This window comes from Lactuca serriola, chromosome 6 (genome assembly GCF_051521515.1).
Source record: "Lactuca serriola cultivar US96UC23 chromosome 6, Lser_US96UC23_V15, whole genome shotgun sequence".
NCBI lineage: Eukaryota > Viridiplantae > Streptophyta > Magnoliopsida > Asterales > Asteraceae > Lactuca > Lactuca serriola.
Genome location: NC_136413.1, coordinates 34,245,946 through 34,269,219, shown reverse-complemented (window position 1 = coordinate 34,269,219; position 23,274 = coordinate 34,245,946). Strand labels below are relative to the sequence as shown.

The following is a 23,274-nucleotide window of genomic DNA, read 5'->3' as shown; positions in this document are numbered from 1 at the left end:
GCATGGAGTGTCGATCTCGATTGTCTCAGATCAAGACGTACGTTTCACTTCCAGATTCTGGAAGAAGTTTCATGAGGAATTGGGTATGAAACTGCATTTTAGTACCGCATTCCACCCACAGACTGACGGGCAGAGTTAGCGGATGATTCAGACGCTCGAGGACATGCTCCGAGCATGTGTGTTGGATTTCAGCGGGAGTTGGGACACGTATTTGCCCTTGGCGGAATTCTCTTACAACAACAGCCATCATTCGAGCATTGGCATGCCGCCCTTTGAGCTGTTGTATGGGAGGAGGTGTCGGACCCCCATTTGTTGGGGAGAGGTAGGGCAGCGTGTGATGGGTAGTACTGAGATTGTGCTTCAGACGATAGAGCAGATCCAGCAGGTCAGACAGAGGTTGTTGACCGCTCAGAGTCTTCAAAAGAGTTATGCGGACAGAAGCCGGTCCGAGCTCGAGTTTCAGGTTGGCGACTTCGTGCTCCTAAAGGTCTCTCCTTGGAAAGGAGTGACCCGATTCAGGAAGAGGGGCAAGTTGGGGCCCCGATATATTGGTCCTTTTAGGGTGATCGCGAGGGTAGGCAGGGTGGCCTATCGTTTGGAGTTGTCGGCAGAGTTGGGTCAGATTCATGACACTTTCCACGTGTCGCAGTTGCGAAAGTGTATAGCCGACGAGTCAGCAGTGGTGCCATTAGAAGATATTCAGGTGGATGCGAGCCTGAATTATGCTGAAAGACCGGTGGCGATCAGGGATCGGAATATCAAGGTTTTGAGGAACAAGGAAGTGTCATTGGTGCAGGTCCAGTGGCAACATCGGAAAGGGCCAGAGTTGACTTGGGAACCGGAGCGTGAGATGCCGGAGTAGCATCCGGAGTTGTTTGCAGAGTGAGACTTCGAGGGAGAAGTCTGATTCTAGTGGGGGAGAATTGTAACACCCGGATTCCCAGGTATGATATTTTGTTCCTTTATTTTTGGGTTTTGTGGGGGAACTCGGCGAGTTGGCGTTTAGACTCACCGAGTATGGTCGCGGATTCATATGCGAGTTCACAGCTGGACTCGGTGACTTCATGAGTGGACTCGGCGAGTCCACGCTGTTTAATGAAACCCTAATTTCCAGGGTTTGAGACCTATTTAAAGGGACTTATGGCCGTCATTTGCGGCCACCAACCCCCAGAGAGAAACCCTAAAGAGATCTAGAGCGTTTGTGAGGAAGGAGAGGCAAATCTTGAACTTTTGTGGGTGTTTTTGCAAGAAGGAAGTGTTCAAGGCAAGAGGAGGCTGAAGGAGGTGCAATTTTGGTGGTTCTTGAGCTCTTAGAGACTGTATTGAGGTATTATTCTCGGTCCTTCTTTAGTTTTGGTGTTGATCCTTTGTGTTAGGGTTTTCTAACCCTTTTAGAGATGGTTTAAGTAGAGCATTTGGTCCCTTCTCGAGTTTGTGTTCTGGATCTGGACCCAAAGAGGTCTAGAGGCCTTAACCCTTGGAGCTTTATGAGTCCTTTTAGGAGCCCTGGGCTAGGAATGCCATTTTTGGGGCTAAATCACCATTTTGGACCGTTTAGATGTTATATGAGTGCCAAGGTACGAACTTTACGTGATTATCATGCTTGGGGAGGCCAGATCTATGATTGTATGGAACAGATCTGACCTCAGAAGTTGTTTTGAGTTTGTGCATGGCACGAACTCGCCGATTCCGAAGAACAGACTTGGCGAGTAGTATGAAGGTTGCCCGTTAATCACTTTGTGAGTGGACTTGCCGAGTTGGGGAATAACTCAGTGAGTCAGGGAGAGTCAGGGGGACTGAGTTCAAGTTGGAACTCGCCGAGTTGTTCTTCAGACTCGACGAGTTGAGTCGGGGTGGCCCCGCGATTCATGCCAGGTGGAACTCGTCGAGTCAGGGGAAGTACTTGACGTGCCAAGAGAGGGTCTAAGAGAGTCAATGGACACGTGTAGACTCGCCGAGTCGCCCTAGTGCACTCGCCGAGTCGGGTCAAAGTTTGACCGTTGACCTTGTTGACTTTTAGGGTTGAGTGCAGTTGTACTTATGAGAGTATTACTTTATGTGATTAGGCGGAGGCTAGATCACACTTCTTCCGAGTCAGATATTTACCGAGACATCGAGGTGAGTCTTCTCACTATACGTTACCTAGAGTGGTACTATGCGATGACCATAGGGTCTTATGTGTTATGTATGAGATTATGTGCTATGTGATATTTGTATGTTGTATGATGATATAGACCGGACCAGAGGGTCCAACGAGCTATGACCGAACCAAAGGGTCCAACGAGCTACGGGACTAGAGGGTCCCGCTGAGACACATCAACCGGAGGGTCGTATTATAGCCTCGAGTGGCGTATGTGCTATATGTGGTATTTTGGGGAACTCACTAAGCATTTATGCTTACAGTTGTTGTGTTATGTGTTTCAGGTACTAGTGATGAGCGCGGGAAGGCGCTAACATGATTCATACACACACTTGTGGAGTTTATGTTCGAGATTCTTGGGAGATGTTTTGTAATGATAACATTGATACAATTTGTTTGACACTATTTTATGAGTAAATGAATGTTTTAAAAATGAAAAATTGTTTTGAAAAATTACGTCGTTACAGAACCGGTGTTGACCGTTATTGACCAAAGACCAATTAAATTGGTCGTCTAGCTTTAATCGTAATCGGTTCAAGATCGTCGAGTGATTAATGACCGATTAATCGGCCGCCAAGGTCGATTTATGCAACACTGATTTTAACTAATGATTATAAACTTACATCATACAAAACATATATCCTTGTAAATTAATAAATTTTTGCAAAATCATTGATTAAATATTACACTTTTTTTTGGAAACGGAAAATGAATTAACGAAAGCCTACACACAATATTTCAACGTTCACCCCGAGTTCGAGCTCTGCATAAGCGGGCAAACGCAACCCCCATATGGATCTCCAAAGAAAAATTCCCCACATACAACACTGAAAGAGGTATCCCCTAAGGTTTAAAACCCCACACATCAATCCGGCGAGGTTGGACGTCATTTGCTCATTACGTTTTTGAATTATCAACAATGTGCCTTTTTTCCATCAAGTGTGGTGTCTAAGAGTTATAACATATTATAGTATTTATAATATTTGAGTGTCTAATAAATATTTTTTGGTAACAGATGCAATGTTTTAAAAACTGGTTTGAACCGGTTGGACCGAGAACCAAAGGAGGAGCGATTCAACTTTCACCGGTTTTATATCTATTTCTAAACCGAAAACCAGAGAAGGAGCCAATTTTTACAAAAACTCGATTGAACCGGTTAAATTAAATAAAAATACATGGAAATGAATCATTTTGCATAACAAACTTTGGTATTTTTTTCATATTCGTTTAGATTTCTTTGAATAAAACACATGGTAATTATTATTAAGCTTTTTAATGTGTTTGTATTTATTTAAAACTATATTTTGTTTCTGCATTATACTTTATTTTATTTTTGATGTATGTGGATTGATGTAAAACTTATGGTTATGTGTTTTTTTAATGTATCTGGTATTGATCTTCCTCTTTGTAGTTGAAAGTTCAAGTCTCGTTATGGACATCACTGAAATTAGGTCTTAGTTTATTAGTAGTTTAGATTTGCCGGTTAAAAAAAATGGATTGATCTACAACTTGTATTTATATGGATGTTTTATATTTAAACCCGTGGGTGTCTATGAGTGTGTAGTGAAATATGAAAATTATAGAACCATTTGAACCGACGGTCGAACCAGTTTAACTGGTTGAACCGAAAACCAGTCACCATACCAATTCAACTAAAAAACCGATTTTTAATACATTGAATAGATGTGAACACAAATTACACTTTATTAAAATGGAAGACATTTCTCAAATTAGTGTAAGAAAATCTCTTATTCCAAAAGATCCACATAAAATAATTTTTTTTTTTAAAAAAATCTCTTAAACCATACTAGTCGACATAAAAACAAAATCTTTTAAATCATACATGTCGACATAAAAAAACAAAATCATTTAAGCCATAGTAGATAATCAAAAGCCTTTCAAATAGCATAAATTGACTATCCAAATATAATCAATAACCAACAGATGATCAAATAATAAAAAAACATACATTTAAAACGATTCCTCATACCCTTTGAAAAAGTTAATCTTTTAGTTTAAATAATAAAATGGTTTTCAATACAAAACAAAACACATCAAATAAAATATTACTAAATTATATTTTATATTTATAATTATATACTTTATACTTTTTGTAATTTATATACATATTAATTTAACTTTGTTGTAGGAAAATAAAAATAAAAATGAAAATGAAAATGAAGGTCACATTATTCACAAATAATTCATGCTTGGCACGCGTTGTTACAGCGTGTAAAACACCTTGCAGAGCAGACTACTCCTCTTCTCGCTCTTGGGTTCATTTACGGAACCAAAACTGAAAAATTAGGTCAAGCAAAACGGAAAATGAAGAAAGCCGGAGCCGAGAAGAAGAGGGCCCGGCGATCCTCCGCTGCCAGCCGAGATGCAGCCACCGATACTCCTCCTAGGGTAACTTACCCCTACTTTTTCCTTTTTTCTGATCCTACACCCACGCTATAATTCGATTCACATCGTTCTTTTGTCATTTCTGTTTATCCGCTTTCGCTGGATCTGTGTGAGAAAACTCTATGCTGGTTCTTCAGCATTATGTGTTTTTGATGAGACGCATTACGTTGCGATCATGATTTTGAACTTTGTATAGTATGTGTAGCTGTGCAGGTGTAATTCCTCGTAATTGCTACATTATAATTCTTTCGTTTTGCGAAGAATCTCGTGTCAGATTGTTAAAAAAATTGCTTCTTATGTGGAACTACGGGGACTTAAAACGGTTGTTTTGCTCAGGGGTTTAATTACTTTCTATTGCATATGAACCAAATCCCCAACATGTCACTTCCTTTGGGTTTTCACTTATGAGTTGTTGATTGCATCATAGCTATTGTGAATTCAATTGTTCCAGTTTTTCTCAACATAATATTGCATCAGAAAATGCTTTCTCATAACAATTGAGGTAAAAGGATGATGCAGAAGGAAGACATTTCTTCTAGTTGCATTGATCTTTAGACTTGATGATCCCATCACTATCCATAAACTTGGTAGAGATAGAAATCAATTTGGAATCTTTTTCTAGCTTTTTCTAAGGAGAACATGGTATCATTTCTGTTTCAAATTCTTATCTTTGATCCAACACTAAAGTCTGAACCAAAGTGGTTTATGGAGTAATATAATAGTATAGAAACTGATGAGATATATGTATATATGTTGGCATGAATCCAGAAACAAGCGAACAAGAAAGATGTTTTCCAATTATTTGCTGAGAAAGTGAGAGATCATAAAGACTTGGTTTCTCGGTGGGCGGTGTTACAGGAAACCCGTGTTGAGTACTTTAGGGGAAAAGATTTTGTTACCTTTTTGAGAAATCATCCAGAGCTGAAAGACATCTTAGAATCAGATAGGCATCTAGAAGTAGAAGATATTGTCAATGTCCTTCTCAGCAAGAATCTTTTAGTCCGTTGTGATCGTGTCGTCAAAACAGTACGCCCTGGCAAGAGAAAACTCTCAACTTGGCCAGCTCATCTAGAGATATATCCCGTAAGTTCTGTTCTTCTTAATTCTTATATATATATATATATATATATATATATATATATATATATATATATATATATATCACAATCACATGCTCTGGTTAAAAATTTTGATTGGGTTTGAGTTTTGTTGAGTATACAGGATCAGGAGTTTTCGGATAATGATGCGTTTTTTGCATGGACGTTTGTAAACAAGCGACCTTTATGGCAAACACTTTTGTCATTAAGTTGGCCTGTTTTGACTCTTGCAATCTGCTTATTCCCTGTCTATCCCCACCAGGCAAAGCTGCTTATACTCTACTCTTGTGCTGGGGTACTCCTCCTTATACTTTGCCTTCTTTTGGGTAAGCATATTCTTTATTCTTCTTATCTTTTTTAGAAACTTTTACTTTTAATGCCTAGAACAAACAAGTAAATATAATATTTTCATGAATTGAATTGAATTGAATGTAGTTCGGGGGTTGATATTTGGGGCATCATGGATTTTACTGGGGAGGAGGATCTGGATATTCCCAAACATCCTGGCTGAGGAAGCAACACTGCGTGAACTTTTCCGTTTTTGGCCCAAAAAAGATGAAGAAGAAAAACCAAAACTTACAGCAAGATTCTTCTTTGCAATTGTTGCTGTGTTAGCCATTCTGCTTTTGAGGCATCATGCACCTGATGAGGCTGCTAGGGCTAGGTTTTATTTATTCTAATCATTTTTATCAGTTTTCATTTCTCTAGTTACACTTTATTTATTTATACATTTGTTTTTTGAACAGGTATCAGAGGCGGGTTTCTAATATTATTGATGATGTCCTTGAGTGGGACCCACGGCTGGCTTTGTCTGGGATGATGGATAGTATGCAGTCGGAGGAGGTTAATGGTACTGAAACCAATGGGAATTTTACAGATGGGGAAAGGGTGGATGATGTTAATCAAAGTACAGATGAGAAAGATCATCTGTTTGATGATGATGATAATGATAATGATAAAGATAATATATAGGAGAAATGTAAACATTCAATAGAAGAAGATTACAACTTTTTGAAAAAGGAATACTATTATTATTATTATTATTATTATTATTATTATTATTATGTATTTTCTCTTTTTATATTGGCTTTGAGTGTAGAATTTGTGATTCAAGTTTGAGAATAAATCAAAATGGTTACTTACTTACTTACAACAAAAATTACCACCACTTCCACTTTGCCTTGAGGCTTTTGCATGCAAACTCTACTTTTCTCATTATCAAACTAATCACAAGTATAGGCTGATTATTGATATGGGTCGGGTTTGGGTTGGTTGATTACTTGATTTGCAGATATTTTTGTTTATTTTCTGAATTTTAAAAAGCTAATGTGTTGAATCCAATTACACAACTACAAATGTTGTCACCATAATAATTTATATTACCCTTTTTTTTTAATAAACCAGGATTGTGTTTTTTTTTAAACAAAGTAACAACGTCAATCTATTTATGTATATCTTAGTAATCATTTGACACCTCAATTTGAGATTGCAATCAAAATGGAATGTCAAACTTTTTTTATCTATTCCAAAAAGAAATGTGAATGGTGTATAAATTGTCTACAACATTGTATGTTGTGGTGGAAGAGATTAGGATTGAGTTGAATGCTAAGATTGGATACCAAAAAGGCACTTTGGAAGGAAAGAGGCTACATATCAACACAAGTAAAATGAACTATCTACGTTGCAATTTCAAAGTTTCGTGGTTCGTATATCTATGAGGTATTTAGCTGCTTACCCTGACAACTATTTACTTTCACTTTTATTGATTGTTTATGCTTTTGATGTTTATTTCGCATTTAGGATGTATGATGAAAGTGGACACATGCCGTTTTTCAGAAGTTGTGTCAGATTTGTGAAAATATGAGGAGTTCTTTGAGCATTACACATAAACGAGGGGTCTAAGTGAAAGTTTTTTGTTCTTTCACTAGCAAAACTAAAAAGAAAACGCCACGCCGCCCACAAACATCGTCTCTGAAATTGTGTTAAACACTTAAACCTTAAAACTTAAAAGACAGCCGGCGGCGATGAGGAGTAAGCCAAACATACTAGTCACCGGTACACCGGGGACAGGGAAGACTACGACGTCGGCGGCGCTGGCCGAGGCAACTAGTCTACGCCATATCAACATCGGCGACCTTGTTAAGGATAAGAAGTTGCACGATGGTTGGGACGATCAACTCGAATGCTACATCGTCAATGAAGATCTCGTAATACCTTTATTCTCTATCATAACGATCTATTTCCCAATTTCACACACAAGAGCTAATTCCGTTTGCTACTAATGATTTGCTTTCACGATTTGATAAAATTGCGATTGTAATCGTGCTAGTATGAGATTTTAAGGAGTTGTTATCAAAGTTGTATAACGATTGATTGAGTAAAAATCATCAGTTTCTGTGAATGAATTTGCAAAGAGTAATTGGTTTAGAGATTGAAGGTTTAGTTTATGTACCTGATAATTAAACTGTCTGCAGGTTTGTGATGAACTTGAGGAGATAATGGAAGGTGGAGGGAACATCGTTGACCACCATGGTTGTGACTTCTTTCCTGAACGGTGGTTTGACCGTGTGGTGGTGCTCCAAACGGAAAACTCAATTCTTTACGATCGTTTGACCAAAAGGTGTGTTTTGCTCCTCTTTCTTCAATTCTTTTTGAGTTATAGTATTTGATTGTTACATATATCATAGATGATGAATTTGTGGGGGGTTATGTAGGGGTTATAGTGGTGCAAAGCTTACAAACAACATTGAATGTGAAATCTTTCAAGTTTTGTTGGAGGAAGCTAAAGATAGTTACAAAGAGGAGATTGTTGTGGCAATGAAAAGTGATTCAGTTGATGACATGAACAGGAATGTAGCCACCATAACCGAGTGGGTTAGAACCTGGAGCTCCACGAATTGACCCGAATGGTGTAAAATTTTCTTATGTAAGAAAAAAGTATCTCATGTTCCATGGATTTTAATGACTTATGATTCCCGAAAGATGGTTTTACATGGTGTAATGGTTATTGTTCCTCTTTAGGTCAAAAAGAATAGAAGAGGCTTGGAAATCTATTTAAATCAATATCTCACAGTGCAATTTACAAAACGACATTTTTCTAGCCTTCTAAGACAAAATTATGTGGAAAATTTGTTACGCCACGGATGTTCTTTGTAACTAGATATGAAAAAACCTACGATTTGATTTGGATTTGGATTAAGCACCTAACTAAAATATGTTTGGTTTAAAATGAATAATTACATAAAATGTATTAAATTAATTCAACTTCATGCGAGATAGGTTGACAAATGCTAGACATCTTATGGGGAAAAAGAGAAAAACGAGGATTTCCATATGGTGTTTATCGACTTGGAAAATATGTATGATAGTGTACAATGAGAGACGATTTCGAAGACCCTGGAAGTTAGAAAGTTATGTTAGGGTATATAAGTTCAACTTGTTTCCTTGTTAGCTACCTTTTCAGTTCTATAAATCAAGTTTTTATCACTAAATCACAACCCTAATCATAGACCTATGTTTCTTATACATTGATCAATGCAATGTTGTCCTTAATTTTCGAATGTATAAAAAAACATGGGAAGTAGATTTGTTTGAGGAAATTCCAAGTATCCTCGACAAATAACTATACATTAATGGAGATGCTCGCACGTTGCGACGTGTTTATTAATCTTATATTTTCGACACCATTTATGTAACGTTCTCTTACCAAATGACAATTTATCTAATCTCATAATTACATCAGGACCATTAATGTAATTTTGTCTTAGATAGAGATCATTTATGTAATTATTTTTATTACACATGAACTATTTCTGTAATTTTGCTGTTACATAGGGGCCATTTCTGTAATTTTATCATATAAAAGGACCATTAAATAATTTTTTCAAACAACATAGGGGCCATTTCTGTAATTTTATCATATATAAGGACCATTACCGTAATTTTTTCAAACAACATAATGATCATAAAATAATTTTGCAAAGACCATTTCCGTAATTTTCTCAAACATGGGGACAATTAGATAAAACATAATTTTTATACAGAAGCCATATCTACAATTTTCTCAAACATAGGACCATAAGATAATTTAACACGGGACCATTAATTTTCTCACAAATAGGGAACATCAGATAAACTTGCAAGAACCATTTCTGTAAGTTTGTCAAACATATAGACAACAACATATGATTTTACACAATGACCATTTCTATAATTTTGCCATATACAAACATGACTTCTTAAAACATGATTTTACACAATGACGTATGTTATATTTGATAATTGATAATTGGTGATGGAAAACTAAATCATTAAAACCTTGATAAAATAAACTAGTCACTAGCGTTACATTACATTATTCGATCACGTGTCTATTTGTATAATCTGTTATGGTAAAAACCATCTACATAAACCCTAAACAACTCAACTTTCATCTCTCAAACCACCGAACAAAATTGTGAATTTGAAGAAAAACCTCAAATCAATGGAATTGCAAAACCCCAATGATACTAAAAGGTGGGTTGATCTCAACACGAGTAGCTTTTCCCTCCAAAAACAACTGAGGCAAATTATTGGCTTCTTTGGGCTGAATGCCTTCAGCTGTCCATAAAGTCAAATGAGGCCACTCGTTTTTACAGTTAATCTTTTGACCATCAATTGACCCAGGGTTGACTTCCAATGCTGCTAATTTATCTGAAAAGAAAACCGCATTCACATCCACAGGGACCTTTTGGTTCACAAACTGACCATAGTTTGCAACCGCGGTTACACCGTGGCTTCTTTTGTGGGCCAGGGTTATGTGTGCCTTCTTTAGCTTCTCTTCCATGTCCTTCTTCTCCAAAAATGCTTTCACTTTTGGCTCCTTCTCAGCTATCTGTTGTTATTCACATAATAAATAAGTTACACAATTATACTATATACCAAAAAGCAACATCAAACCCTCCTCTCAACTTTCAGAAATGACATTTTCCACCACCCCTCTATTTTTTTAAAAATATCATTTTCACCCCCATAACTCTCTACTGACACTTTCCACCCCTATACTTTGTAAAATATGACTTCGACCCATTTAGATTTGAACTTCCTAAAATGTCAGTTTCACCCCCTCCATTTTCTAAAGTTATGTGTTTAACCCTTGTTGTACTTACTCACATTTGAAAGGAGGTTATGAACGTCTGCAACAGGAACATCAATGGCAGCAAAAACTATGGTTCCAAATTTCCTTTTTTCGCTTGTTGGTGTTTCGTATTCTCCTTTTGTGATTTTTTTCAGCTCTTCTTTCACATGATTAACAGCAAATTCAAATGGAACCTGTAAAATAGAACTTCTTTTGATTTATTTCCATGTATACAAAAATGATGAGAGTAATTTGGTCTTTTAATAATAAAAAAAGATGTTACCTGAATAGATGTCAAATACTCAGCATTTTGAAATAAAACCTCACGAAGTTGCTTTTCCCATGTAACCCACTCCCTTATGTATGTTCCTTTAGTCGACTCTAATCTACAAATTAAAAAACAATAATAATAATAATAAAGTTACACCAATTAAGAATTAAAGTATTTGAGAGGAAAAGAACCAACCTCCCGTGCCTATTAGTATGCAGCCTGTATAGATTAATTCCCTCTTCCAATATTGTCTTCACTGAATCAGGTAGTGGGCCCCTTTACACGCCAAAAAAATAAAAATATAAAATATAAGTCACCTAAACATTAGAAAATTAGTATTTACATTACCTTTCAGATTTCAAGAGAGGCATCTTTACAAGGGATCCAAAACGCTCTACAAGTTCACTTTCAAATTCTCTACGACTCTGGAATATGTGAAAAATAATATGATTAAAAAATAACTGTTTTTTTTTTGGTGAGAAAATAAAGCATGATAGGGCTTTTTTGAGGTGTTAATGTTATCATACCTTTCCATCATATAGGTGATAGAACATTAGCAACACGTATCCAGCATTTGGAGACGATTTATCAAGATTTCCCTATTAATTAAAAATATAAAATCATAAAAATCAAGAATTTAGACACCAAAGATATAAGAGAAGAAACTTACAGGGTGATTGACTCGGTTGACTACACGATATATGAAAACTGCTAATGCATCAAGAGAAAATGGATTTGATTCACTTCCTACAAAAAATTTAAGTAACAATAAATCAAATTTATATCCATTTATATATAATAAATAATAAAATAAGAACCTTCAGAATCTGGAATAATTGGTACAGCAGATGCTTTAGTGGTACGACACATGTTCTCAATCTGGAAAAAATGACAACCAAGTATAACTCCAAGGGCTTATTTGTAAATCTTGGAAAGAAGAGAAAAAGTTACCTGCCTCCATACTTCTTCATTAGGGGCATTTTTGTCAGCAAGGAGAATAGAATAAGGTTTCTTTCGTCTCTCATCCGCAACTCTTTGCCAATATTTCCCTATTCAGATTTTTATATAAATATCTCATTATAATATTATCATAATATTATAATATTATTATTATACCTTTTATAAGGTCACCCATGAGACTATGAATAGGTCGATCATCTTCAAGACTTTCTGAGCCACTTAAAATTTCCTTACAGAGTGCAGATTTAGCACAACCAGGTATTCCAGGAAAGAATATTATAAGACCTTCCTTTTTATGTACAGCATCTGGTTTTGGACTAGAAGCTTCTAGAACCTTCTCACTCTCCAAATCACCTTCTTCTGCATCTCTACCTCCATCAACAATGGCCAAAAAACCTTCAGTTCTTACTAAATCTCCAGCACACCCTATCAAAGCTTGATTTTCTTCACTCCTTTTTGCATATTGTTCAAGAAAAGGCTCAGCTTCACTCAAGTAGATTGATGATGACAGCTGTTTGTTCCCGTATTTCCTTCTTATGTACACTGCCCTGAAAGTGTATATAATTTATAATTTCTTTTCTTATAAAAAAAGAAATTTTAAAAATTCTAAATCCTTCTTCCTTCATTACCATTCATCCAACATCTTACTGAGTTGTCTCTGCTTTCCTGCTGATGTATTCCATATCTTCATTTGCCTACATCATGCAATTTGGTCTGATTATGACAAAATGATATCAAAAAATGACATAAATGCCCTTGTGTGTGAAGGTTACCTGAGGTAGTAGGTTTTATAGGCAGCTGGACCTTCTTTGAAAAGAATCGACAGCCCGTTGCGAATCAAGAAAGTTCGCAGCTGTTTCATAACAGAATTATGTCAGAAGGGTATAAAAGTAATTTCAACCACATGACTAGGGGATAATATATATAATACCTTATATGTAAGAAATTTCAGCTTGATCATTAGATTTGCATCTTCATCTGCTAAACTGTTTTTTGTAGACGTTTCATCGCCATCTTTGTAATTTTTTCCAATGTCAGGGGTATTTTTGGAAATCTCTGCGGATTTCTCTTTACTTGCCTTGAACAGATTAATTTCAACAAAAAAACCTCGATATAGTGGCCATAAATCTGGCTTGAATCTCATCTCTTTTTGGTATCTCCTGAAGGTTGAATCACTATGCACATGGATCACCATTTTATAATGAAGATTATCACTAGACATTGAATTAATTTTGTGGAAATTATAGTAACACTTGAAAGCAGCAGGAAAACGTTTTTCTTTCATCAATCTGACCATTTCCTGAAAAAAAAATCATGTAATTAAAAAACTGTTTGTGTGTTATTTATACTGAAACTTGATAAAAGAGTTTGGATTACCTTTAATTTAAAGGTAGTATGATCAGAAGGATTTGTTTGTAGAAATTTGGAAACAACTGATTTATCAGCATTTCTTGGAGGTATATCAGCAGCTTCAAATCCAAACCAATCCACATAATTTGGACAAAATGATTTCCCAACATTTTCAAGAAGTGCCTTTATTTGCTGCATTGTATATCAAGATTATTAAAAGTCTCTACAAAGTATTAAAAAGAGATTAAAAGATTAAAGATTACTTGTTTCTCATCAGATCTATTTGCAGCACATATTTCCCGGAGACCTGGTCCCAGATCTTGATCAACTGCCACATAAGCAAAAGAAAAATAAATGATAATGTATGGAAAACAAAATATATATATACATGAAATTAGGTGAAAAGGGTAGCAAACCTTCCTCTATGGGTGAAGGGTAATCTTGTAAAACAAGCTCCATTTGTTTTGTGCTTTCATGGCTTACAATACGTGCAACAAGACCCTCCAAAATCTCACCCTGAACCTTTATGTGGTCTATTGATCCTGTAATCATTCAACATTGTTTGTATATGTTTTAGGATTCTATATTGTATATAGTCATACTTATTGTCTAGATACATTAGTGTTTCCATCTATCTATCCATGTTCTTTTCTTAATTCAGCAGTTAATTTATGTGGTTGATGGAAATAAATGGTTGCACACCTGGCACAGAGATATCTGCCACCTCATCAAGAGCTTTACATACAGATGTAGCTGTGCCTTCCTCACATAGAGCATCGTAAGAAGCAAAAAATGATGTTACAGAGTGCCTTGAAGAAACAAATAAACATGTTTCAGTTATTGATTTTTATTAAGATCCACCAATTTAATATGAAATGGAGGGAGTATTTGAGAAGATCACCTTGTGGAAAACAACCAAATATGATTTGTAGGTAAACGCCATTTTCTGCAAAATGCAATAATCTCTGGAGTGGAGTAGAACTTTGGCTTCCCATTGCCCAATTCAGTGACAGCTGTCACAACAACATAATCTTCACGAGGTCTCTGTCCATGGTCTCCTAGAACAGCAGTCACTAACTCCATTGATATGCTCATGTGTTCTCGCTAAGGGTATAATGGGAAGACATTAGGGATATGAAGGAATAACAAAGAGTTATCTTTAATTTACCTCATATTCAAGAAGAAACTAAACAAACAATTTTCGTAGTATCTATTATATCAATGATTATCATCAGAATGTTAACATCATAATTACCTCAAGGAATTCATTGAATTCTGCTTGCTTTTTGCTGGCTTCTGTCCCCCATGCCTTGCGAAATATTCTTCCAAGAACAAAAACTCCAACTGCAGTATAACTACATGACATACAAAAAGTTTAATAAGAGAAAACCAAAATGGCCAATTTAAGCAAAGAGTTTGATAACTGGATTGAAGATGCATTTAGTAGAAAAACAAGAAAGAAAGAAAGAAAGGGGCTCTCAACATACACATTCCCAAAGCTGTTCTTTGCATACGCTCCACCCTCATGGCCAGCATACATAAAAAGAGATCCAGAGTGTTTGAGTGAAACCTAATAACACCATGGAAGTCAATCAGAAGATACCAATGAGCATTATCAACCATAAAAGTATGATAAAGGAGCATCAGAGATTACAGGGACAGCATACCTCCACTGTAGCTAGGCCTTTTGAGACCATTTCAATCATCCTTATCCTAACCTGGAATCAAAGAAATACAAATAGGTAATGTTTATAGACCCCCAAACATCATAACTACAATGAAATGAACAAGGGAATTTCTTTACCTCTTGATCAGACTTCTCATTTTCAAATTTGGGATAGAATGTTGCTCTGATTTTGGCACTGGAGTAAGTCGAGTTATCTACATTAAAATTCTCCAACAAATCCTTTTTAAACAAACGGCTCAAAGCAGCAGTTTGAGCTGCAGCTTCCTGTCTGGTAGTTTCTTTTGCGGCATCACCAGAAACTGTCCCATAAGACTTTGGTTGGTAGACATATTTTTTACCATGTAAAGAGTTGGCATTTATTACTGGAGAACATCCAACTGAAACATGGGACGACTGTCCATTGCTTTGACCATGAGGAGGTGCTACTGCTACATCATCCACGGTGATGGTGATACTCCCAAATTGTGGCACAGGAACAGAGGATCGTGCACTGTTTTCAGCAATAGCAAGCCTATTAACTCCATTTGTGATAGCCTCAGTAGAAGCTGCAGACTTAACTTCTGCAGCATCAAACGTTTCATCCGTTTTGCTACTGCTTGGCTTCTGAATCCACCTTTGGTCTGGTCGACCTCCTCTTTTCTGGACATAATCAAACTTAGCCAATTAGTAGTAGCGATGGAAGCCAATTTACATCACACTGTACAGACAACAGCCCGATCATCGAGTAAAAACAATATGAAACACACTTCTCATATCTGATTAATCGATTAAAGCCCAATAAATTTTATCATAAACCCTTGCCCACCCCCGAATAAAACAAAATCAATTACTATCTAAAAGTTAAGTAAACAGAGGTGTTATTGACGAAATACCTGGTTACGCGGCATGAAATCCGAGATGTTAGAAGCGATGATAAAGCGAGGACGATGAACGAAATGGATAGAGAGAAAGCGAACGAAACTGAAACTCCTCGAAGAAGAACAGAGAGTGCGAGTAGAAGTTATTGCAGAGTGGGATACGAATACCGACATTCACGTAGAAATCGGAATAGAGGTGGCGAGTGGCGAGCTCGTTGCTAGTTTTTGGTCAACAGATGGCGGATTGAGAGGGGTTTATGAGCTTGTGTGTTCATAACCCCCGAAATCACACATTTTCTGTTTTTTTTATTGAAGTTTTTAAACCTAACTCTACTTTTTTTTTCTTCTTCTGTAAATATTTAGGACTTGAAATTAATAAATTTATGTATGATTAACATTTAGTCAAAAGTCATATGCTTTTTATAAAAGTACGTTGCAATTTAAATGATGTAATTTACTCACTTGATGATAGCCGTTATACATATGGTAAATGATCATGGCAAACTACAAAAAATAATAATAATATAAAAAGTCGTAAGGCAACATTTATTTTTCTTTTGTGGGATGGATGTGAATTTACATCTGTAATGTGGGGAGATTTTCTTTTTTAAAGATTCATTGAATCCATGCTTTAGATCATAGGATGCATGAGTTTCACGACTTACATGTAACATTTGTAATGTGAAGTCACCAATTTAACCCCCCAACATTGCACCATTTCAAATTGCTTCACTTTGGTAAGGTTTCGGACCCTCACAACTAGGGAGACATGTTCCAAAGGGTGGGTAATAGGGTGACCGTCTATTGCTTATCTTTTAAAGATGCCCAAAAATTTTATGGACATTGTTAATGATATGTTAGAAAAGATCAATCTTGAGAATATCATTAATAAGTTTGCATCTCAAAAAGCTAGAAGTATATCTTTTTTTAAATATATATGTATTTTTGTAATCGAAAATGTAATATTTAAAAGTTAGTATAAATAATTTCCTTTCAATTATTGAACAATTATAAAAAATTAAAGACATTTATGTATTTTAAGAGTCTTTTTTCATCTTTCGCCATGAGCCCAAAATATATTTGAAACAACTCTGCAACCAGGAATGAGCAAAATTCTCCTTGAACCTAGCCGAACCGGAACTGGAGTGATTGGGAACCGAAGATGTAATTTGGTTCGTTCCTCTGTTCCTCCATATCCATAAATTCTGTTCTGGTATGGTTCGGTTTAGGAATCAAGCTCACCTCTATACCAAGTTTGACCACATACATTTTGTTGGTTTTTTAAAAATTCTTATAAATAATTAAATTATTAAAATGTGATTACAAAAACTATGCATTAAAATTAGGGAATAATCTAATATGTTATGACAAAACGATTAATTATAAATACATTTGAGCCATTGGATACATACATTGTCTGGTTGACCCGAATCTTTTTCCCCAAAAAAAGTATATATTTTCATAAACAGTTAACACACTATATTTTGGAGTTTGGGATAATATGATTAAAAAATTAAGATAAACGAACTGGAATTACAAATCTATCCTTTATTTTGTAATTTGTATATCCATCAAATTATCTTGCTTGGCTCGTGGATTTTGCTAATCTCTGTCCAGCCTACAAAGTGTTATTTTCATTTCACCAGCTATATATGAAATCACCTCTTGTTGTGTATGCATCTAAAATTTGCATATTAATCATAGAACTAAATAAAAGTAACATCTGAATAACTAACTTCAACCTCTTCTTCCATCTCTTCATTTTTTTCATCAACATCATCCTTATCCTTCACAGGAGGAATCAAATCAACTTCAACAGTCAATGGACCTTGAGGGTTCCCAAATACTGTGGTCAACATCTGTCTATGACATTCTTCACAAAAATAAAAATAGGTGAAATGACCCTCGTAAAGAAGCTTATGCACCATTGCTCCCGGTAGAATCCTATGCACATACTCGCTCATTGATGGTGGCACCACCCTATCTTCCATCCCCTGTAAACAAAAAACAGATCAGAACAGTACAGAACAGAACAATACAGTACAGGTTTGGTGTGTACTGACCTGCCAGATATGTATTGGGCCAAGGAAGCCGGTCAACTCTTGTTGTGGTCTTTTGTATAAAGACTTAAGCCAAAAAAGTATGCCTTTCCCTTGGTGTTTTTTCTGAACATTGAGATCCCTTATGCTAAAACCCCAATTTGATACTTGCAACACTGCTTCCTCTACAAATGGCTTTACATTACCCTGTCTGACTGACTCCCCTAAATCCCGCTTCCAAAACTCTTGATATTTCACTTCTTCTATAATACCCTTGTCCTGAAAAGTGCCAACTCAGCACAATTAGAATTTTTTTATCTATTGATCGAGGTTATATAATAAGATTGATTACTAATTACCCTTGTTCCAAGTGACATTGAGAGCCACTTGTCTATTCGATCAAGATTTCCTGACAAAAAGCTGCGTTTGTAGAAATACGGGAGAGCTACCGGAAACTTCCGTGCTAAAAAGTACATAAATTTCCGTTTTGTTGTCCACTTGTCCCATGTCCTACGTGTCTCAACCTTATTCATGCCTGCTTCATATGGATTCACCAATGGTGCTACCATGAAAGCACCTGTATTTTGAGTTCAAGATAATCAGATTAAAAAAAAAAGTATTTGATTTAGAAAATGGTGAAATACCTGCAATTCTATCGGGAATGTACTTGAGTGCAGCCCATGTATGTATGCTTCCACATGAGTATCCAACTACCCAAAACTTGTCTGTTATATGAACAGCATATGATAGATATAACATGTCCATTGCTGATGATTCAAGGTTCCTTTGTGGGTGAGGATCACTTTCCCCAAATCCAGGAAGATCATATGTTATCAATCGAACACCAAATTCTTGTAGTAGTGAACCCTTGATTCCAGGTATTCCTGTTGAAAGAAAGAAAATATTGAAACATGTAATGAATTCAAATTCCACAAAGTTGTCTTTTTGTATCATGTTTTTACCTGCAAGTCTTGATGAGAGGAAAGAATGAGGTGCAATGAGGGTAAATCGAGAGGAGTCAAATGAAACACCTTGTTCATGGTAAGCCAAGTGTCGCCCATCTGGTAATAGTATACGGGTTGCATTTGGAGGGTATATGTGTAATTTTTGTATAAGTTGGGTGGTTGTATCGCTTTCAGAGGTTACAATTAGAACTGCATGAAGTTGATTGTTGTCAGTCAGAAGTGTAATGGGATTCTTTTTTCATTTGCAATTTGAAGTGATCGGTTTTTAAAGATTGGAAATTGCAAAGCTTCATTAGTTTAACATCCCATCAGTTATTGACATTCCGAAACCTTTTAAGCAATTTGAAAACTGAAGTTAACATGTTCAAATGTGACATTAAAATCAAGGTCAAGTATATGAAGGGGAAGATGATCTTTCATAACGCAGTTAGTGAAAAAGCAGATTAAGCTAGAAAATAACTAACGAAAATTCATCTCTTCAACCCTATTTATATGTAGAAATGTTGATCATATGAGCTTCTTTAGTACGTCAACCATACAGAAGAAGTAATTTGCGATACTAACGATTATGATGCTCGATTATAGTGATCAATGGATAACAAGGAAAATTGAGTTTATTCTGTTGTAAATGAATATACTGAATCAAATTAGGTGATTCTTTTGGATTGCCTCTTTTTCCTAACCCAAAATAGAGAAGACAAAGAAACCAGCAGAGGAAAAAGTCAATTATTAATCATCCCTAGAAAAAAGTTCCACATCCAGATCGATTGATTTACAATTGATGAATTCTACCAGAAATGAGAGAAATAAAATCAGAAATCAGAAGACTGGATAAGATAATCGAATATAGTGTAGTTTTCCCTTCCAATTTCCGGAAAAACCCACGCAAAATCGCTTACAAAACGAAACCGATATTACCTGCAATAACGACGGCGAAAACGACGGAAACCACACTCCACGAGTGCATCGGATCGCGATCTTCAGGCAGATACTCGTTTAAAAACTTCAATTTCGTACAAGCGGCCTTGCACGGACCTCTGAAATGTCTCACAACGAACGAATCATCTCTCAATATACTCTGCCTCACTACATCCCTACATCCTTTCCCAAATTCAACACTCAATTCCGCTACTCCCTTCGCGAACTCCGTCGCGTGAAATCTCCAATCCTCCTCCCTTGATACTTTCCGAAAATTGCCTCCGAATCCGACGCCGACACCGACACCGGCGGCGTACGGAGGCACCACGCCGTTGACTTCATCCATAGATCAATCGTGATCCACAGCCACTTTAATCCCGTGATGTTTTGCTCATAATTGTCTGTGTGGAATTAATAGATGTGGGACTTTGCGGTGGTTGCATGAGCGGCTGGTTTGGCTGAAAGAGGGAGTGTGAAAGGGGCCAAAGTGTGAGATTAAAGAAACTAAAAGGGGAAATTCTGTAACTATGGTTAGAAGGTTGGAATGATGAATGATTAGGATCTAGGGGAACATGAATATCAACGGCGGATATTCCGCCACGTTAGTAAAATGGGGGATAGTGGGACGGTAGCTGATGACAGCGGTGGTTGGTTTTATATGGGGCCCAAGGGTTTGCTGGAAAAAGGTAACGGCTGTTACCTGATTTTGCCGGTTTAATGACCGGACAATACTCAATACTGTATATCACCGTATAAATACAAATTAATAAATTGTTGTGATTTTGTAATATTAACAAATTGTTGTAGTTTTGTAAAAAAACTGTTACTTGTTAATCCTGATATTTAAAGTATAATATTAACATATTGTAATGTAATTTTGTAACATAATGACAACGATGTATCCAAGTATTAAAATTAGTTTGGACCAAGGAAGGATAAGCTAGGACCGTAGGTTTTCCATTTGTCGCTTTCGAATGCAAAGTTTGCTAATAAGCAAGACAAATGAGAGAGAGAGAGGATTTTGGAAGGATATTGTGAAGTTAGGTTTGAAGGGTTCTTTTAGTCTTTTACGCAAGTCATGATCTCAAATACGAGGAAATGAAGACGTAGAATTAAAGTAGTGAAATAGTATAAAAGTATGATATAATCGCAAATAGCGGTGGAACCATGAAAAAAGTCATAAGATATAATACGTATCATTTTTTAGGGTAGCATGTCGGAAAATTAACATCATGTCGAAATTTTTTCCAAAAAATTTATCTTATGCCGAAAAAATATAAGGAGTAAGTACCGGCTACCATTGGAACCTCCTTGGTTCCGCTCCTGATCTATTAATAGGATAGAATTATGGTAGTGGAATAGTATAATAGACATTAGATCTAAGAGTTTGATACACAAACATGACATTAGTTTTCTGTGTATGGGTTTTAAAAATTCATGTTGACATGAATTCTAAATTCATATTTCATGTTTTATATGTGTCAAACACGAATTTACTTGTTTAAAAACATAAGACACAAATTAAATCCGTTGACACGCGACACATATAAACAATTGGAGACATGTGATACATACATACACATATTAACATGTATATACACGAATTAAATGTATGTGTTCCTAGCTTCAATTGGTATTAGGCAATGCATATATAAACTTGTGTAAATTTATGTTTTCATGTAACATGGTTAAAATTTTGTCTATTTGTGTCAATAATGTCTTATATGAATTAATTATGTGTCATGTTCGTATTTGATACCCAAAACATGTCTTAGAGTTTATGTCGTCTTCATGTTTCACAAATTCATGTTATATAAATTTGTGTTTGACATGTATGCACGACACAAAAAAAAATGAATTGTGAGATCTAGGACACTAGCTTCATTTTTTGTGCGTTTTCCACCTAGTTTCACCGTTTTACTATTGTTCCTTTTCCCCCAAATAGCTTATAGCTTACATTGCCTTGTTTTTCTACATGTTTTACTTCTAGTATATGCTTTCATTGTTCTTATATATGTAACAATATTTACATTAGTTGCCCTTGCTATATTTATGTTTCATTTTATTGCATGTATATGTAAAATGTTTACATTTCCTTTTTAGCCACATGTTACTATTTATCTTCTATCTTTAAATAATGTTTTATATCTCATATCTTATGAGTTTATTCGGTGTGGAGGTACATACAAATAAATTTTATTCATTTATTATCTTATTTATTTATTTATTCTTTACTTTGGGCTAATATTTCATATTGATGGAGCTTATGTAGTGTGGATGCTCCTCGAACAAGACAAGTTTTGCTTATTTATTTATCTTTTCTTTTATGCTGCAAGTCACCCTCAAAAGCAACCTTCCTACTAACCGTAGATGCTACCTACTTCTTACTTCTCATTTACACCATTTTATAGGATAATGATAATGTCTGTGTTAGGGGTTATTTTGTAACATTTAAATGATTTAAAGTTGAACCATTTAGAGATGTGAATGATTCATAGGCTTAAATGAATATACGTTGTTTGGTAAGACATTTAAATGAGTTTGTTGAATGACATAAATTATCATTTTAACCTTTTTGAAAAAACAATGTTATAATATAACTTGAGCATTTGAAAATTAGAGCATCTATAATCAAAGTTTGAGCATTTGGAAGCATTCTGAAGGAGTCTTAACAGATGCCCCCCCTGGAAACAGGATGTGCCCAAAGGTTACCAAGTGCGCCTCATGTACTGCCAAATGCGTTGGGGGCATGGTATGGTGCACTTTAGAATGATGTTGGTCCGTATGTGGAATTGATGTGATGTTGGTATCATAATGTGCCCTTATGGTGTATGATGCACCCTTATAGTACATTGTGCACCCTTGGCTAGATGGTACACCCTATCTTGATGTGATGATTTGTTATGGTGTTCAAGGAGGTCCAAGGATGCATTGTTGATGAATGTACTCAATAAAGATGTTCCCCATGGAGCATGATATGCCCTCATGGAGCATAATGCCCCTATGGCACATGATGCGCCCTTGTAGCATCATTTTGCACTCCATGTCCTTAGCTGGTTCCCATGCATTGTTACTCAAGGTGGACGTCTCTAAAAGCGATTGCATGGTGTGGGGCCTTACTATTGATGGGTCTAGCCTGTTAGGATTTTAGGTATTTCCCAGTCTATAAATAGGATCCTCATAGTACTTGTGGTCTTGTTTGTAAGTTGGGTATTAGTTGTATTAGGTGTCTAAACCAATAACTATAATTGGTATATACTTGAATTGATAGTAGCACAGTCTTTTTGGGTTGCCCTCAAGACTAGCAACTAGACGGGATAATTTTGGAGAAAAAAAAGTTAATTTATTATTTGATTAATAAATTAAAATAAATAATTTGCTAATATATTATGAGAATAATATAATAATTAGAAATAATAATGTTTCAGGAATTAATTAGAATTAATTTTGGGATTAAAAGAATTAATT

At 35.8% G+C, this 23,274-nt stretch overlaps 4 protein-coding genes across 5 annotated transcripts; 2 read left to right on the top strand and 2 right to left on the bottom strand.

Annotated features, from left to right (window-relative positions):
* Window positions 1-4,379: 4,379 nt before the first annotated feature.
* LOC145057810 (translocation protein SEC62-like) lies at window positions 4,380-6,724 on the top strand. Its single transcript, XM_079005712.1, has 5 exons — window positions 4,380-4,549; window positions 5,315-5,629; window positions 5,768-5,969; window positions 6,079-6,307; window positions 6,390-6,724. Exons 1-5 carry the CDS (start codon window positions 4,466-4,468, stop codon window positions 6,613-6,615), a joined length of 1,056 nt encoding a protein of 351 aa, XP_078861838.1. The 5' UTR covers window positions 4,380-4,465; the 3' UTR covers window positions 6,616-6,724.
* Window positions 6,725-7,594: 870 nt separating this feature from the next.
* AAK6 (P-loop containing nucleoside triphosphate hydrolases superfamily protein) lies at window positions 7,595-8,706 on the top strand. The gene is made up of 3 exons (XM_079005713.1): window positions 7,595-7,850; window positions 8,118-8,263; window positions 8,358-8,706. Exons 1-3 carry the CDS (start codon window positions 7,668-7,670, stop codon window positions 8,542-8,544), a joined length of 516 nt encoding a protein of 171 aa, XP_078861839.1. The 5' UTR covers window positions 7,595-7,667; the 3' UTR covers window positions 8,545-8,706.
* Window positions 8,707-9,950: 1,244 nt separating this feature from the next.
* On the bottom strand, window positions 9,951-16,172 carry RNL (RNAligase). Of its 2 annotated transcripts, none has more exons than XM_079005727.1 (23): window positions 15,900-16,168; window positions 15,145-15,666; window positions 15,008-15,058; window positions 14,828-14,910; window positions 14,596-14,695; window positions 14,242-14,444; window positions 14,043-14,149; window positions 13,757-13,882; window positions 13,604-13,668; window positions 13,368-13,532; window positions 12,922-13,290; window positions 12,764-12,843; window positions 12,620-12,685; window positions 12,147-12,538; window positions 11,982-12,079; window positions 11,849-11,909; window positions 11,701-11,777; window positions 11,558-11,629; window positions 11,379-11,455; window positions 11,226-11,306; window positions 11,043-11,145; window positions 10,795-10,953; window positions 9,951-10,516 (listed from the first exon to the last, which is right to left on the bottom strand). In XM_079005727.1, the coding sequence occupies exons 1-23, from the start codon at window positions 16,056-16,058 to the stop codon at window positions 10,124-10,126; spliced, it is 3,609 nt and encodes a 1,202-aa protein (XP_078861853.1). In that variant the 5' UTR covers window positions 16,059-16,168; the 3' UTR covers window positions 9,951-10,123. The 2 variants fall into 2 exon arrangements, with proteins under 2 accessions (XP_078861853.1, XP_078861854.1); XM_079005728.1 differs by having other exon boundaries at window positions 10,380-10,516; window positions 10,791-10,953; window positions 15,900-16,172.
* Window positions 16,173-17,366: 1,194 nt separating this feature from the next.
* On the bottom strand, window positions 17,367-20,289 carry LOC145057863 (uncharacterized). The gene is made up of 6 exons (XM_079005774.1): window positions 19,807-20,289; window positions 18,886-19,077; window positions 18,568-18,807; window positions 18,283-18,500; window positions 17,948-18,202; window positions 17,367-17,878 (listed from the first exon to the last, which is right to left on the bottom strand). The coding sequence occupies exons 1-6, from the start codon at window positions 20,150-20,152 to the stop codon at window positions 17,591-17,593; spliced, it is 1,539 nt and encodes a 512-aa protein (XP_078861900.1). The 5' UTR covers window positions 20,153-20,289; the 3' UTR covers window positions 17,367-17,590.
* Window positions 20,290-23,274: the final 2,985 nt, after the last annotated feature.